This window comes from Ursus arctos, unplaced genomic scaffold, assembly GCF_023065955.2.
Source record: "Ursus arctos isolate Adak ecotype North America unplaced genomic scaffold, UrsArc2.0 scaffold_18, whole genome shotgun sequence".
Lineage (NCBI taxonomy): Eukaryota > Metazoa > Chordata > Mammalia > Carnivora > Ursidae > Ursus > Ursus arctos.
The window spans coordinates 41391831-41406877 of NW_026622852.1; the positions used below are offsets into that span (position 1 = coordinate 41391831).

The 15047-nt window shown below is 38.9% G+C and overlaps 1 protein-coding gene across 1 annotated transcript; it reads left to right on the forward strand.

Annotated features, from left to right (window-relative positions):
• Positions 1-553: 553 nt before the first annotated feature.
• LOC113266600 (40S ribosomal protein S23-like) lies at positions 554-859 on the forward strand. Its single transcript, XM_044389532.2, has one exon. The coding sequence runs from the start codon at positions 554-556 to the stop codon at positions 857-859; it is 306 nt and encodes a 101-aa protein (XP_044245467.2).
• The last annotated feature ends 14188 nt before the right edge of the window (positions 860-15047 follow it).

Below are 15047 nucleotides of genomic sequence, written 5' to 3' on the forward strand. Positions count from 1 at the left end.
CCCTGGCTGAGCAGGGAGCTCTCTCCCTCTCCATCTGCCTGCTGCTCCCCTTGCTTGGGCCCTCTCTCTCTCTGTCAAATAAATAAATAAATACAACCTTGAAAAAAAATTTTTGAGCTTCCAGAAATAAACCCATACACCTATGGTCAATTGATTTCCCATAAGGTGCCAAGAAACTTCAATGAGGAAAGAATAGTCTTTTCAATAAATGATATAGGAATGACTGGCTATCCACATCCATGAGAATAAAGTTGGAGCCCTACTTCATACCATATAGATCTACTTCAGAAAGTGAATCAAAGGTAAAACAGAGGCTAAAATTATAAAACTCTTAGAAGAAAACTAAGTTTGAATTGCTGTGATTTTTAAATTAAACATTGTTTTCTTAGATATGACATCTAAAGCTCAAACAACCAAAGGGGAAAAATCATAAATGTTATCAAAATTTAAAACTTCCTCTTTTGTCAGTCCCCTGGTGCTGGCAGGATGGGCAAGTGTCAAGGTGTTTGTACGGCCAGGAAGCTCTGTGGCCACTGACAAGATCAGAAGTGGCATGATACAGTACAAGAAAGCCCATTTGGGCACAGCCTTGAAGGCCAACCCTTTTGGAGGCACCTTCCATACAAAGGGAATCGTGCTGGAAAAAGTAGGGAGAGAACCCAAACAGACAGATTCTGCCATCAGGAAGCATGTCAGGGTCCAACGGATCAAGAATGGCAAGAAAATCACAGCCTTTGTACTCAATGATGGTTGTTTGAATTTTAGTGAGGAAAATGATGAAGTTCCGATTGCCCGCTTTGATCACAGAGGTCATGCTGTAGGTGACGTTCCTGGAGTTCACTTATGGTTGTCAAAGTAGCCAGTGTCTCTCTTGGCCTTGTACAAAGGCAAGAAGAAAACATCACGATCGTAAGTTTTGATGGTGAAAACAGGATAGTGATCAATTTCCATATTCCAAAAAAAATTCTTAAACTGTATGCTTCAAAAAACACTATCAAGAAATTGAAAAGGCAACCCACAAGATGGGAGAACATATTTGCAAATCATAAGATAATCATGTATCTGATAACTGACTTGTATCCAGAATATATAAAGAACTCTACAACTTAACAATAAGAAGACAGGGGTACCTGGCTGGCTCAGTTGGTGGATTGTGCAACTCTTGATTTCAGGTTGTGAGTTCATGCCCCACACTGGGTGCAGAGATTACTAAAAAAAAAATAAACTTAAAAAAAATAAAAAGACAACTCAATTGAAGATAACCCAATAGGCAAAGGATGTGAATAGGCATTTCTCCAAAGAATATATGTTTTAGGGAATTATAAATAAAAACTACAATGAGATACCACTCCACACCTGCTAGGATGACCATAAAATAGAAGATAGACAATAAAAAGCATTAGCAAGGATGCGGAAAAGTTGGAACTCTTGTACACTGCTGAGAGTAGTGTATAACGGTAAAGCCATTTTGAAAACCAGTTTGGTAATTCCTCAAAAGGATAAGCATAGAGTTACCATACCAGCCAGCAATTCCATCTCTAGGTATATGCCCAAGAGAATTGAAAACGTGTGTTCACACAAAAAAACCTGTACATGAATGTTCAGGATTGTTCATAATAGCCAGAAAATGGAAACAGCCCGAACACTCATCAAGGGTGAATATTATTCGGTCACGAAAAGGAATAAAATACTGATAACATTTTACAATGTGGATGAATCTTGAAAATATTATGCTGAATGAAAGAAGCCAGACAGGGGCGCCTGGGTGGCATAGCGGTTAAGTGTCTGCCTTCGGCTCAGGGCGTGATCCTGGCGTTCTGGGATCGAGTCCCACATCAGGCTCTTCCGCTATGAGCCTGCTTCTTCCTCTCCTACTCCCCCTGCTTGTGTTCCCTCTCTTGCTGGCTGTCTCTATCTCTGTCGAATAAATAAATAAAATCTTAAAAAAAAAAAAAGAAAAGAAAAGAAAGAAGCCAGACATGAAAGGCCGCATATTGGGTGATCCCATTTATATGAAATGTCCAGATTAGACAAATCCATAGAGACAGAAAGTGTATCAGTGTTGCCAGGGGCTGAGGGGGAGGGGACAATGGGGAGTGACAGCTTAATGGGTGCCAGATCTCTTTTTGGAGTGATGAAAATAGTCTGGAATTACATAGTGGCAATGCTTGTAAAACCTCTGACTATATTAAAAATCAGGGGTGTCTGAGTGGCTCAGATGGTTGGGCATCTGCCTTTGGCCTAGGTCATGATCTCCAGGTTCTGGGATCGAGCCCCATGTCAGGCTCCCAGCTCAGTGGGGAGTCTGCTTCTGCCTCTCCCCCTGCTTGTGCTCTGTCTCTCTCAAATGAATAAATAAAATCTTTAAAAAAAAATCAGTGGGGGCTCCTGAGTGGCTCAGTCATTAAGCGTCTGCCTTTGGCTCAGGGCGTGATCCCAGAGTCCTGGGATCGAGCCCGGCATCAGGCTCCCTACTCTGCAGGGAGCCTGCTTCTTCCTCTCCCACTCCCCCTGCTTGTGTTCCGTCTCTCGCTGGCTGTCTCTCTGTGTCAAATAAATAAATAAAATCTTTAAAAAAAATCATTGAATGGTTTGCTTTAAAAGGGTGAATTTTATGATATGTGAATTATATCTCAATACAAAAATTTACAGTATTAGGAATAATAAGGCAGTTTGATTCAAAAATCTAGAGGGAAAAATGTTATTTGTAAGTCCATATTACATAGAAATTAGAAAATGCTCTATGCTTCAAAAATTAAAAATTTGAATGAACTAGATTATTTTATGAGAATATGTACCCCCAAACAGACTCAAAAAGAAATAGAAAATGTGTCTAGACTACAAATCATAGTTGAATTCAAGATGGTTGTCAGAAAATTGTACCAAAAAGGCATTAAATCTATATTGCTTCATGAGTAGATCTTTCAAACTCAAGTCTGATAAAACATACACATTCATAGAAAAGAAAACTAATAACCAGTCCTGCTTTGGGTTATGGATATAAAATTTCTTTAAAAAAATAAAAGCATGATTGGATCCAGATGTACATTAAAAAAATAATATACCACCACCAAATAGGGCTCATTATGAGAATAGAAGGTCAATTCAATATTAAAAATCCACTATTATAACTAATCATATTAATGTCAAAGATGGGAAACCATATTAAACTCTTTACATACCAGAAATAATACTTACACAATTTTATTTTTTTACTCTATATCAAATAAAATGTCAGCATTATGTTTAATGACATAGCACTAGAAACACTGTAATTAAAATCAGAAAGAAGACAAGGCTCTCTACCATCGATGTTACTTAACTTCATTATATAAGTGCTTCCTAACACAATTAGATGATAAACTGTACCAAAAGCATGGGCAATATCTAAAATATTTAACAAGGAGATAGTAATATAAACCAGTATGTTCATTGAAAACATTAAAATTTAGCCCCTTTTGCTTTCTAAGGAAACTGAGATCTAAAGTTGCCAATTAATAGAGGTTATAGGTGAATTTTTTTTATCAGATAGATCATTCTAATAATTTCCAAATCGTTTGCTGATTTTTAGAAACTGTTGGTGCAATTTTGTAAAACATAGGCATCCTAATTAAACGATGCTCTTTCTGAGCTACAGTCTGACACATGAATTGCACCAAATTCTTTAAGCAGTTTACCATTAATTGGTAGTCAGTGAGTGACTTGGTTAAAAGCATGTCTTCTTTTTTTTTTTAAGATTTTATTTGTTTATGAGAGAGAGGATAAGCAGGGGCGGGGTAGAGGGAGAGCGAGAAGCAGGCTTCTAGATGAGCAGGGAGCCCCAGGCAGGGCTCCATCCTAGGACTGGGGATCATCAAGTGAGCCCGAGGCAGGTGCTTAACCGACTGAGCCACCCGGGTGCCCCTAAAATCATGTCTCTTTAAGGTCCAAAATATTGTACACAGTTGTGACTCATCTCTCAGCTTCTGCTGAATTTTTTTAGCCTAGAAAATATTTGGGATTTTATATGTTTAATTTCTATTATAAATTAGCCACAAACTTGTTTGTTATAATGCTGTATTTAATTATAAAAATCTTGTATTACTCTTCATTTACTTTTAATCCATGAGCTTCATAAGCACTATTTTTTGTCAAATAATGGCCAAAGCAAGATTAATAATTTAATAAATTATTAATAATAAATTAATTTTAATTTTAATAAAATTAAAGAACACAGTTTATTAAAGAAAAATAAGGTAAATGAAATTGAAATATTATTACTTTTACTTTTGTTGTTAAACAACAAATATATTTCTGATAATTTATGAATTTAATGCGTTTTCTCTTTGAAGTAATACTTTATCTTATTTAAAAGAGTTTTTCTATAAAATCTCCATTTTTCTTTAGTTTTATATATTTAAACATTTTTAATTTGGGGGCATTAACTGTCCTTTATACTGAGTAAAACTTTCTATTAAGCTAAATACACCATGGATGTTTTAATGAATGAATTAGCTTAAAGTAAAATCCCTTTTTAGAAAAGAGTAATTGTTAACCATTTGCTTCATGACACAATTTTTGTTCAATTGATAAACTTGAAATGAATTTCAAACTGTTTTTGTAATCCTGGCATTCTGGCCAACCATTCTAATTTTCATGGTCTCAATACCCGAATCTTCAGACGTATTATAAATTTTTCCTGACATTACATATTGTATGGTAATAAATTAAGAAAACATTTATTATTACTTACTTTCTGTATTTTATTGCATCATTCAAGGATAATTGAATTCAGTGACTTGGACAGTGCCAAATTAAAACATTCAAAAATTTTCCTAAATTTTGGCTGAAACTGCAGACTCTGTCCCTTGCTATCCACAGGCACTGTTTGTATAAAACCCAATAAGGTTTTCATGAAAATATTTCTCATTGAAACCATTTTTCTCGTGTGTCAACAACAAATTTTGATAAATTATTTCAGATGTTGTTCTTTCCTGTTTCATGAGATCAACAAAAACCTTTAAATTATCTTCAAAGTCTTGAATTTCACATTTTAAGTAAATTATTAAAACTAGTTTATATGAAACAGTTGAAGCTTCATCAATAATGATTGAAATTTTACTGCCTTGATTTATACATTTTCCAAAAGCTTGTTTTCTCATACCGGCAGATAAATATTTTGCAACAAACAAGTCCATAAATTTAGAGTGCTATGATAAACCCACATTGCTGGTGCTCTTTTTAAAAGTTCTATTAAATATTTTATCTTTGACAATGTTCAATTAGTTTCAACCATACGGATGGTATTTTCTAGATGCTTTTCATTTGCTTTATCAATATTGTGATATGTTTTTTCAGAAGGTTTTGTTATTGCCACTGTTTTTTATGTGGAACGGATTTATAACACTCATAATTTTCCTCGTCGAGGAGAGAAACTTTTCTTTATTTAAACCATGAGTTTTAACGCAACATAATTGCCATTTGATGAAAGTATCTCAGTCCCAACGTTTAATTGTATACAAGTGTTGCTCGCTGGTCATCTGAGCAACATCTACAGGCTAACTGAGGTCGCTCAGGTTATTTTTATTGGAATAACTGAGTTGTTTTCATGCCATTCCCACAACTTCTTCATTTTATTTTGCTCTGTTTCTTATGCAGTATCAAAAGCTGTCCTGGGTTTTGGTTTCCATTTAGTTATCAGAAGCTCTTCCAAGGGCGTTTCATTATTAATATCATTTCTTCTTTGGTCTTCCACAGTCGGAAGAGTCATGGTTATAATATTTTAAGAGAACATGAAGAAACGTATCCAAACTCTACTGTATCTTCACTCTGGGTTTCATTTTGAATATTTTAGTATTAAGTTTATAAACATCAGAATACTGCACCGTGACGACTTCCACAAAGAATTATAGCACACTAACTGTAAAATGAAAGTAAAAACTGAAATATTTAGAGGAGGGGCAATTACATAATTTGGGCATAATAATAAATCATGAATTCTCCCCAAACAGCAGCTTTCAAACTTTTTGGTCTCAGGACCCTTTTACAGAGTAAAAAATGAGTTAGGGCAGCCTTCCCTCTTTTGTTTATGTGGGTGACATCTCTCCGATACTTACTTACACTATTAGAAGTTACAACCGAGAACTTTTCACTTTTTGTATTTATTCAGTTAAAAATAACAGTAATAACCTGGTGAAGGTTAACATAAAATATTTTATGAAAACAATTGTTTTCCAAAATTAAAAAAAAAATAGAAGGGTTCCACCATTATTTTACATTTTCTCAAATCTCTTTACTGTCTGGCTTAATAGAATTCAGCTGGATGCCGAGGTCTGCTTCTGGGTTCAATCTGATGCGTTTAGGCTACGCATCACGTAGCCTCTGGAAAACTCCACTCACACGCGTGAGGGAAAGAGCGGAAAAGGCCAGTGATGTGTTGGTATCATTAGAAGTTTTGTCCTCACAGATTCCTGAAAGGGTCTCAGAGACCTGCAGAGGTCACCAACCCACAGGCTGAGAACCACTGCCCTAAAGGACGGAGCGCTTCTCAGAGCATGTGCCTTGAAGTCTTCCTGCGTTCGGTGAAACCGGCCAGACTGACAGCGAATGCTACGCAAATGGTTCAGACGTCACTCCGGTGGGACGCCCACAGCCCAGCACTTGTCAGATGCTACAGCCGTTGGCTTGAACTAATGGAGTCACACTGGAATCTCTAGCGTTAACTGGTATTGCTGTGTGTACCTTTGCTGTGATGGGTACACTGCTTACCAACTGGTAGGGAAGTATTTCCACGTTTAAAGGTGGGTACATCATACTGGTAACTACCACGGAATATCAGCGCTGCTGAGAATTATAAATATTTCAGATGGCGGGTTAGAATCATCACTCTTTGGTGGTGATGTACTGACATACGAAAGCCGAGAAATTAAAACAAAAAAATTCAGAGTACTTCGGGCATTTGGTAAGAAACATCTATTGCAAAATAAAAATGCGCATGTGCCTGTGTGTCTGTGGATCAACGTGTACATTGATCTACATCTGTGTACCTTTTGTGGACAGCAAGGACCACTCAAACCGAATAAATACATGCAGAACATAGACGAAGAACAGAACTTGACTGGGGACATAAAAGAAGCTGTATCATTATCCTAAATGAGAGGGCTCAATACTGTAACTCACCCCAAGTTAATTTGTGTATTTAACATACCTCTGTTAAAACAATGTTATTAATTTTGAACTTGATAAAATTACTTTTAAAGAGTTTATAGAGGGGCGCCTGGGTGGTTCAGTTGTTAAGCGTCTGCCTTCCGCTCAGGGCGTGATCCCGGGGTCCTGGGATCGAGCCCTGCATCAGGCTCCCTGCTGGGAGCCTGCTTCTACCTCTCCCACTCTCCCTGCTTGTGTTACCCCTCTCACTGGCTGTCTCTCTCTCTGTCAAATAAATAAATAAAATCTTTAAAAAAAATAAAAAAAATAAAGAGTTTATAGAGAACTAAATTTGATTAAAAAAATAAATATGCAAGAAGAGCAAAACAAAATCTGGAGGAAAAGAACAGGGTGGGAATGTTGGGTCTGTTTGAGTAAAGGTTAGTATGTATTAAAAGTTTGCAGTATCGGGGCACCTGGGTGGCTCTGTCAGTTAAGCAGTGAAGTGTCTGCCTTCGGCTCAGGTCATGATCTCAGGGTCCTGGGATGGAGCCCCGCTTCTGGGAGCCTGCTTCTTCCTCTCCCTCTGCTGCTCCCTTTGACTGTGCTCTATCACTCTCTCTGCCAAATAAATAAATAAAATCTTTTTTAAAAATTTGCAGTGTGAAGATAATGTAGTTTTGAGACTAGAATAAATAGGCACATTATTGAAACAATAGAAAGTCCCAGAACACCCCAGGTGTATACCAATTTAGTATGTAGCATAGGGGACATCTCAAATTCAAAGGAAAAAGAGGGTTATTCAATAAATGGTGGTGCAATTGGGTAGTCATTTTGGAAAATAAAACAGATGCCCAGCTCATATCATACACCAAAACAAATCCCAGTAGAGTCAAAGATTTAAATATCAGGGAGATATTCAGACCAATTAGACAAAAATGTAGAGAAATATTTACATAATCTTGAAATAGAAAAGCTCTTCTAAGCATAGGGGAAAAAAAGGTTCGACCACACAATAATTTAAAAATTGCATAAAAATAATGAATAGTGTAAAAAAGAAAGACCCAAAGATCAATAAGAAATACTTGAACATTCCCATAGAAACATGGACAGCTATAGCAGATTTATGAATAAAGAGGAGTGGCCAGAAAGCACAAGAAAAGATGCTTAATAGGATTGTATCGAAGACTGAACATAAGAACAAGGTATCAGTTTTCCCCTCCCACACTGGTCAAGAGTTAAAATAAATCATGGTATCCACTGGTTAGCGTGTGGAGAAAAGAAAACGTAAGCTGAAACAATGGTTTGGGATGGAGTGGAGGTGGATTTGGAAGTATTTAGGTGAATTCTGCAAATGTTCATAATTCTGATGCAGCAATTACATATATTTTATTTTTTTAAAAGTTATTTTTTTTTTGAGAGAGAGACCAAGCAGGGGGAGCGGAAGGCAGAGGGAGAAGCAGGCTCCCTGCTAAACAAGGAACCCGATGGGGGACATGGTCCCAGGACCCTGAGATCTTAACCTGAGCTGAAGGCAGATGCTTAACTGACTCAACCACCAGGGCACCCCAGCAATTCCATTTAAAGAAATATTCAGGAAAGTTCATAACCAGGAATGCTTAAGAAGCTCTTCACAGGGGCGCCTGGGTGGCTCAGTCGTTAGGCGTCTGCCTTCGGCTCAGGGCGTGATCCCAGAGTCCTGGGATGGAGCCCCGCATCAGGGTCCCTGCTCAGCGGGAAGCCTGCTTCACCCTCTCCCACTCCCCCTGCTGGTGTTCCCTATCTCTCTGTGTCTCTCTCTGTCCAATAAATAAATAAAATCTAAAAAAAAAAAAAAGAAGCTCTTCACAATATTGTCTCTGTCAATGAAAATATCAGAAACAACCTAAATGGTCAATAATAAAGGTTTGGAATATTTATATATATACCATAGAATAAGGGTTTGGCACTTATATACCATATATCATAAGTACCATATCGTAAGGGTATGGCATATTCATGTGATGAAATATTACACTATCATTAAAATGTTATAAATACATATTTATTGACTTGGAGACAGGTTCATGGTACAACTGTAAAAGTACCATCCCAGGCAGCACATAGAATCTGATTTCATTGTTTTTAAAAGTGTATTATTTACATATCTATATTATATATAAGTGTAGAAAGTATTTGTCAGGTTGTACAATAAAATACTAAGACTCATTAGCTTTAGTGGGAGGCTTAAAAACGATTTTACTTGTGCTGTTTTTGCTGATGTTTTCAACACTAGACATGGATGACTTTGGCCAATAGTATTTCTTTTAAATCATGCTTAGGCTGCCACCCAACAAAGTTTGGTCTTTAATTCCTCAGATACCCACTATCTGTCAGCTCCACTGGGGGGAAATCCAGGGGATGGATCGTGAAGGACTGGCCCAGGCTCTGGAAGACTCTGTTGTTGGCCGTTATAAATGGTGTAAATGTACGGGGAGAGAAGACTGCCAAGCTCTCTGGTGTCTGGGGAGCTGGAGCCCATGTGCGTCTTCCTTGGGCTGGAGGAAAACTCCCTCGAAAGCCCCAGACCCCAGACAGTCAGGAGCATCTGTGTGTTGAGCTGCCCCATCTCATGGATCCAGGCTTCTGTCTCTTCTGCGAGGGAGTCAGACACCAGTCCTAGAGCGCATGGGCTCCACACTGCCCACTCGCCTCTCTGGTTCCCTTCTCGGTTTCGCTGATGACTGACCACCACTCCTCTTTAGATCCCACTGTGCCCCTGAGAAGAGCGAACATGGCCACGCCTCGTTGACCACTCGCAACTTCCATCCCCACCAACCCCATTGCTCAGAACACAGCCCAGTGATCCATCATCCACATGATTAACTGCTGACGGACCTGTATCATCCATCAGACTCTACCTTCGGCCTGCCCAGGAAGCTACCTGGCGTGTAGCTGAGGCCCTGTTCCCAATACCCTTCACTCGTTCAACAAGTGCTCATCGAGCAACAAGGCTTGTCTCCGTGCCTGGCACGTCCTAACCCTAACCTGCTTTTTCTGCCCAAGTAGTGCCCACCAGCAGCTGGCAAACCCTTTTCTGTGACTGGTGAGAAGCCAGAGTGACTGAGGCTTTGGCAGGGGCTGAGAAAGAGCTGGCTGCCTTCCTCCTACTTCTTCCACCTGGCTCCCTCACCGAGAGAGGCGAGCCAAGGATTAGGACAGAGTACTCCAAGAGCATAGGATTTGGGGATCAAATAACAATTCACCCACTTAGACGCTGTGTGACCTTGGGCAACTGACTTTCCCTCTCTGAGCCTACTTCCTCACCTGTAAACTTGGGGCTAATAATAGTGCATACCTCACAGAATAGTTTTGATTTCATGTGAAATAATGTTTATAAAGATCACAGACTTGAGCTCAGTCGTGGAGTTGCCCTTGTTGCTGTCATTTTCCTCGTGGTTATTATACTTATTAGATGGCATCTCTCTGGTCAGACTGAAGAACTGCCTGAGGCCCCACCACTCCCTGCCATTCCCCATACACTTGCATCATGGGGAGACTTGAGACCTCCCGTTCCACCGACAAGGCTACCGAGACCCCGAGGAGATGTGACTTGGCGAAGGTCACCCAGTGCACCTGCTGTGGCCATCAGGACTCCCAGGTCCCTCCTTCCCTCCAGCCACATGTTTTCTTGGAGGAAGAGGTGAGCCTTTGAAAAAAAAAAAAAAAAGGAAGTTCTGAGAAGAGGGATTCCCCCCATTCCCTTGCCTTAAGTTTCCGAGGCACAGCTGTCTTTGCACCATCAGCGGCTGGTGAAGCTGGGCTGGTCTTCAGTGCCGCGTGTTTTCCATTTGCTAACTTCAGCTCAGCCACCACACACTGGGGGTACCAGTGAATAGGCTCCCTCAGAAGAGCTGGCAGACGCGGGCTCCCCTTCTCTTCAGGAAACAGATGCATCTTGGCTGGAAGCCTGCCATCACCCTCGTGTGGCTTAGGAACCCGGAGCACAGCGTGCCGGGGTGTTAGAATGCCAGCGCCTGCTTCCAGCAAAACCACACCACCAGCTGGGAAGGATCACTGTTTCCCATCCTCCGAGGCTCCCAGTCCGGCGTTTCCCTGCCCGGTGCAATGGTGGCTTTGCACCCGACTCTGGGATAGAGGGTGCCATGCTCAGAAACGTGGGGAGGGGGTGCAAGCCATATTTCCCTCCTGGAGACGTTCGTGGCCAGTTGGCACAATAAAACCCCTGAAAGAGGCTTAGGAAGGGACCTGTCAACTCACCTTGAATTTGCATTTTCCAAATTTATTTGATCACAGAATACCACCTTTTAAAAATGAAAATAACCATGAAGGTGGTTGGTTCCCTCACTTCTGTCTGGTCTCTGATGAAATGTCTCCTCAGAGGACCTTCCTGGTCCCCCTGGCTAAAATAGCACCCCGTATATTTCTGTATCTTCACCCTGCTTTGTGTTTCCCCATAACACTTATCACACTATGCGACGTTTGCTTTTATATTTATTTTATATTTATATGACAATATTTTTATATTTTTATTTATCTGTTTATCATTGGCCCCCCTCTCTAGACGGTGAGCTCTGTGGTGGAAAAGTTCTTTTTCGTGGCTATATTTGCAGTCTCTGGTACATAGTAGGTGCTCAACAGATGTCGTTGAACACATGAACATTCCTGCAAAAGAATTCAGTGCCCAACCTCTCAGTAAGAAAGTTTCTTTGGATGTCAACCCAAAAGTGGTCTGGGATACTATCTTTGTCTCAGACATGAGTTTCTTAGCCAACTGGTGTAACTTTAGCTTGGTTGTACAGATTATATGGGCTCTTTGAAATGGGAATTGAAAATAGTCTGATAAAATTTAGCAAAAGCAAAAGTTGTGATCAAAATTGAAACAGAAACACAGACAAGTCCTTAAAATAGCTCATACCTCCATCAGAAGTGCCATCTGGATATCCCTGTCTTTCTCCTCCTGTTTAATATATCTCTCCTTATTTCTCCCCTTATTCTGTGCCACATACTATGCTAATCACCTGACATACATTAGCTCCTTTAATCCTCACAACCACTTCATGAGGAAAGGATTATTGTGTCCATTTTGCAGATGAGGAAACAGACTCAAAGGGCTTAAGCAAGCTCCTCAGAAAGAGAACAGATTTATACATCAATTTGGGGAAAATTGATGACAATACTGAATTTCCCAATCCATGAACATTGGATATTTCCCAATTTTAGTTCTTCTTGAATTTCCCTCAGAAATGTTTTGTAGTTTGTAGTCTCCATGTCTAGCACTTCTTTTGTGAAATTTATTACTATTTTATTCTTTTTCATTGTGAATGGAATCACTTAATTAGATGGTTTGTTGCTAGTTTATGGAAATATAATTAATGTTTGCACACATTAAACTTGTATCCTGTGACCTTTCTCAACTTGTTTCTTAGCTGTTGCAGCTCTTTTGTGGATTCCTTGGGGTTGTGCACATAAAGGATCGTGTCATCTGTGATTTTATCTTTTCCTTTTCAATTTGTATGTTGTTGTTGGTTTTGTTTGTTGTTGGTTTGCCTACTGCACTTGGCGGAAACTTCCTGTACAATGCTGAAGTGGTGTGAGAGCAGATATCCTTCCGTTCTTTCTGATCTTAAGGATAAAGCGTTCAGTCTTTCATCATTAAGTAAGATGTTAATAGTGGATTTTTTTTACAGATGTCTCTATTTTCCTAGTTTGTTGCATTTTTATCATGAGCAGTTGTTAGATTTTTGTCAGGTGATTTTTCTGTGTCTATCGAGATGGTTATGTGCTTGTTTTCTTTTTATTCTATTAATAAGATGCATCATATTGATTGACATCTGTGTGTTGAACCAACCTTGCTTTTCTGAAATAAAACCCACTTAGTCACGGTGTGTAATACTTTAACAGTGCTGCTGAATTCACTTTGCTAGTATTTTGTTGAGGGTTATTACATTCAAATCTGATGTTGCTACACGTGCACCAACAAGGGTAGGGAAAGGTTTATTACTTACATCATGAGGCTTTCTGGAGAGACCAGGGAAGGTTGCCAAATGGTACATAAAAGAACCTCAGAAGGGCAAGGAAAGGAGACTGGTTTGGGGGGGCTCCTGGTGGTTAGGAGCTAGCGTTGGGGTAAAGGTTCCCAAGTGCATGGGTTGGGCCTTGCATGGTATCGAATTCTCCAACTATTGTTGCTGACTTGTCTGTTTTTCCTTTCAATTCTGTCAGTTTTGTTTCATGTATTATGAGGCGTGTTACAAGGTACCTATGTAACTGTTGCATTTTCCTATATTATTGTGAAATGTCCTTTTTTAACTCTGGTAATATTTCTTATTGTAAAGTCTGTTTTTATGATATTAATGTTGCCATTCCAGCTCTCTTTTGGTTACTGTGTGCATGCCATAGTTTTGTATGTTTCTTATAGAGAGCATGTGGTTGGATCATGATCTGACAATCTCTTCCTTTTAAAAGATTTTAATTAATTAATTAATTAATTAATTTAGAGAGTACAAGCTGGGGGAGGGGCAGAGGGAGAAGGAGACAGAGAATCCCAAGCAGACTCCGTGCTGAGCCCAGAGCCCGGCTCAGGGCTTGATCCTACGACCCTGAGATCACGGCCCAAGCCAGAAATCAAGAGTTAGAGGCTCAACGGACTGAGCCACGCAGGTGCCCCCAATGTCGTCCTTTTAATTGAAGTGATTGGACGATTTACATTCGGCATTCTGTAATTTGTTTTCTGTGGCTCTGTTATCTATTTGTTCTTCTGTTTCTGCTTTAGTTCATATCTTGTATTAAATATTTCCGTGTGCTATTTGAACTCCTATATATTTTTTTAGTTATTTTCTTTTTGGTGGCTTTAGGAATTTAATACGCATGTTAATTTATCGTAGCGTACATAAAATTAATATCAACTTAATTTTGGCAAAATATAGAAGCTTTGCTCCATTCCTACTTTTTCCTTTACGCTATTATTGTTTTATATGTACGTGTTATTTTGTATATATGTTATATATAACAATACAGTGTTAATATTGTTTTCTATAACAAATTTATACAATTTATACAATTGTTTTAGAAAATTATACAATTTTATGTCTTTTTGAAACATTAAGAGAATAAAATAGATTCTCAAATTAATTCTCTTATTTTAACTCTTATTACACACTTATCATTTCTGATAGTTCTTATTTCTTCCTGTAGATTCAAATTACCATCTGGTGTCAATTCCTTTGGGCCTGAAGGACTTTTATAGTATCTGGTAAGGCAGCCTGATTGCCATGAATTCTCTCAGCCATTTTTTCTTTAATCTGAGAATGTCTTTATTTAGCTTTACTTTTGAAGGGTAGTTTTATTTAATATAGGATTCTTGGTTGACAGGTTTTTTTTTCTTCCAGTGCTTTTAATATGTCCTTCTAGTCTCCATTATTTCACATGGAAAGGTAGTAATTGAAAGTATTGATGTTTTCTTGTATGTGCTGAATCATTTTTCTCTCTGCTTTCAAGATGTTCCCTTTGTCTTTGTCTTTCTGCAGTTGGACTCAGACATGTCTAGGTATGGATCCTTTGTATTTATTCCACTGGGGGTTCATTTAGTCTCTGGGCTGTCTAAATTAAAATTTTCCTCAAATTTGGAGTTTTCTGCCATTATTTCTTCAAATATTTATGTCTTCATCTCCTTACATGGCCATAGCCAAATGTCTAAATTTGAGGCTACAGTTTATACTAGTAAACTGATCCTGACCGTGTGTTTTCTGTACCACACCATGTGACCTCCATTATGTTGGCTTAGGACCTGACAGGTTTTTTTCCCCTCAAGTATTAGCTGTATTTGGTGCCCAAGACAATCCTGTAAAAAGTTTGTCTTTATCATTCTAGTTTTAGAGCTAAGGCAATTGAGGTATAAGAAATATTGGAGACGAATATTT

Excerpts from the sequence above, each read along its gene's own strand:
- LOC113266600 (XM_044389532.2), top strand. The coding sequence starts at position 554 with ATGATACAGTACAAGAAAGCCCATTTGGGCACAGCCTTGAAGGCCAAC.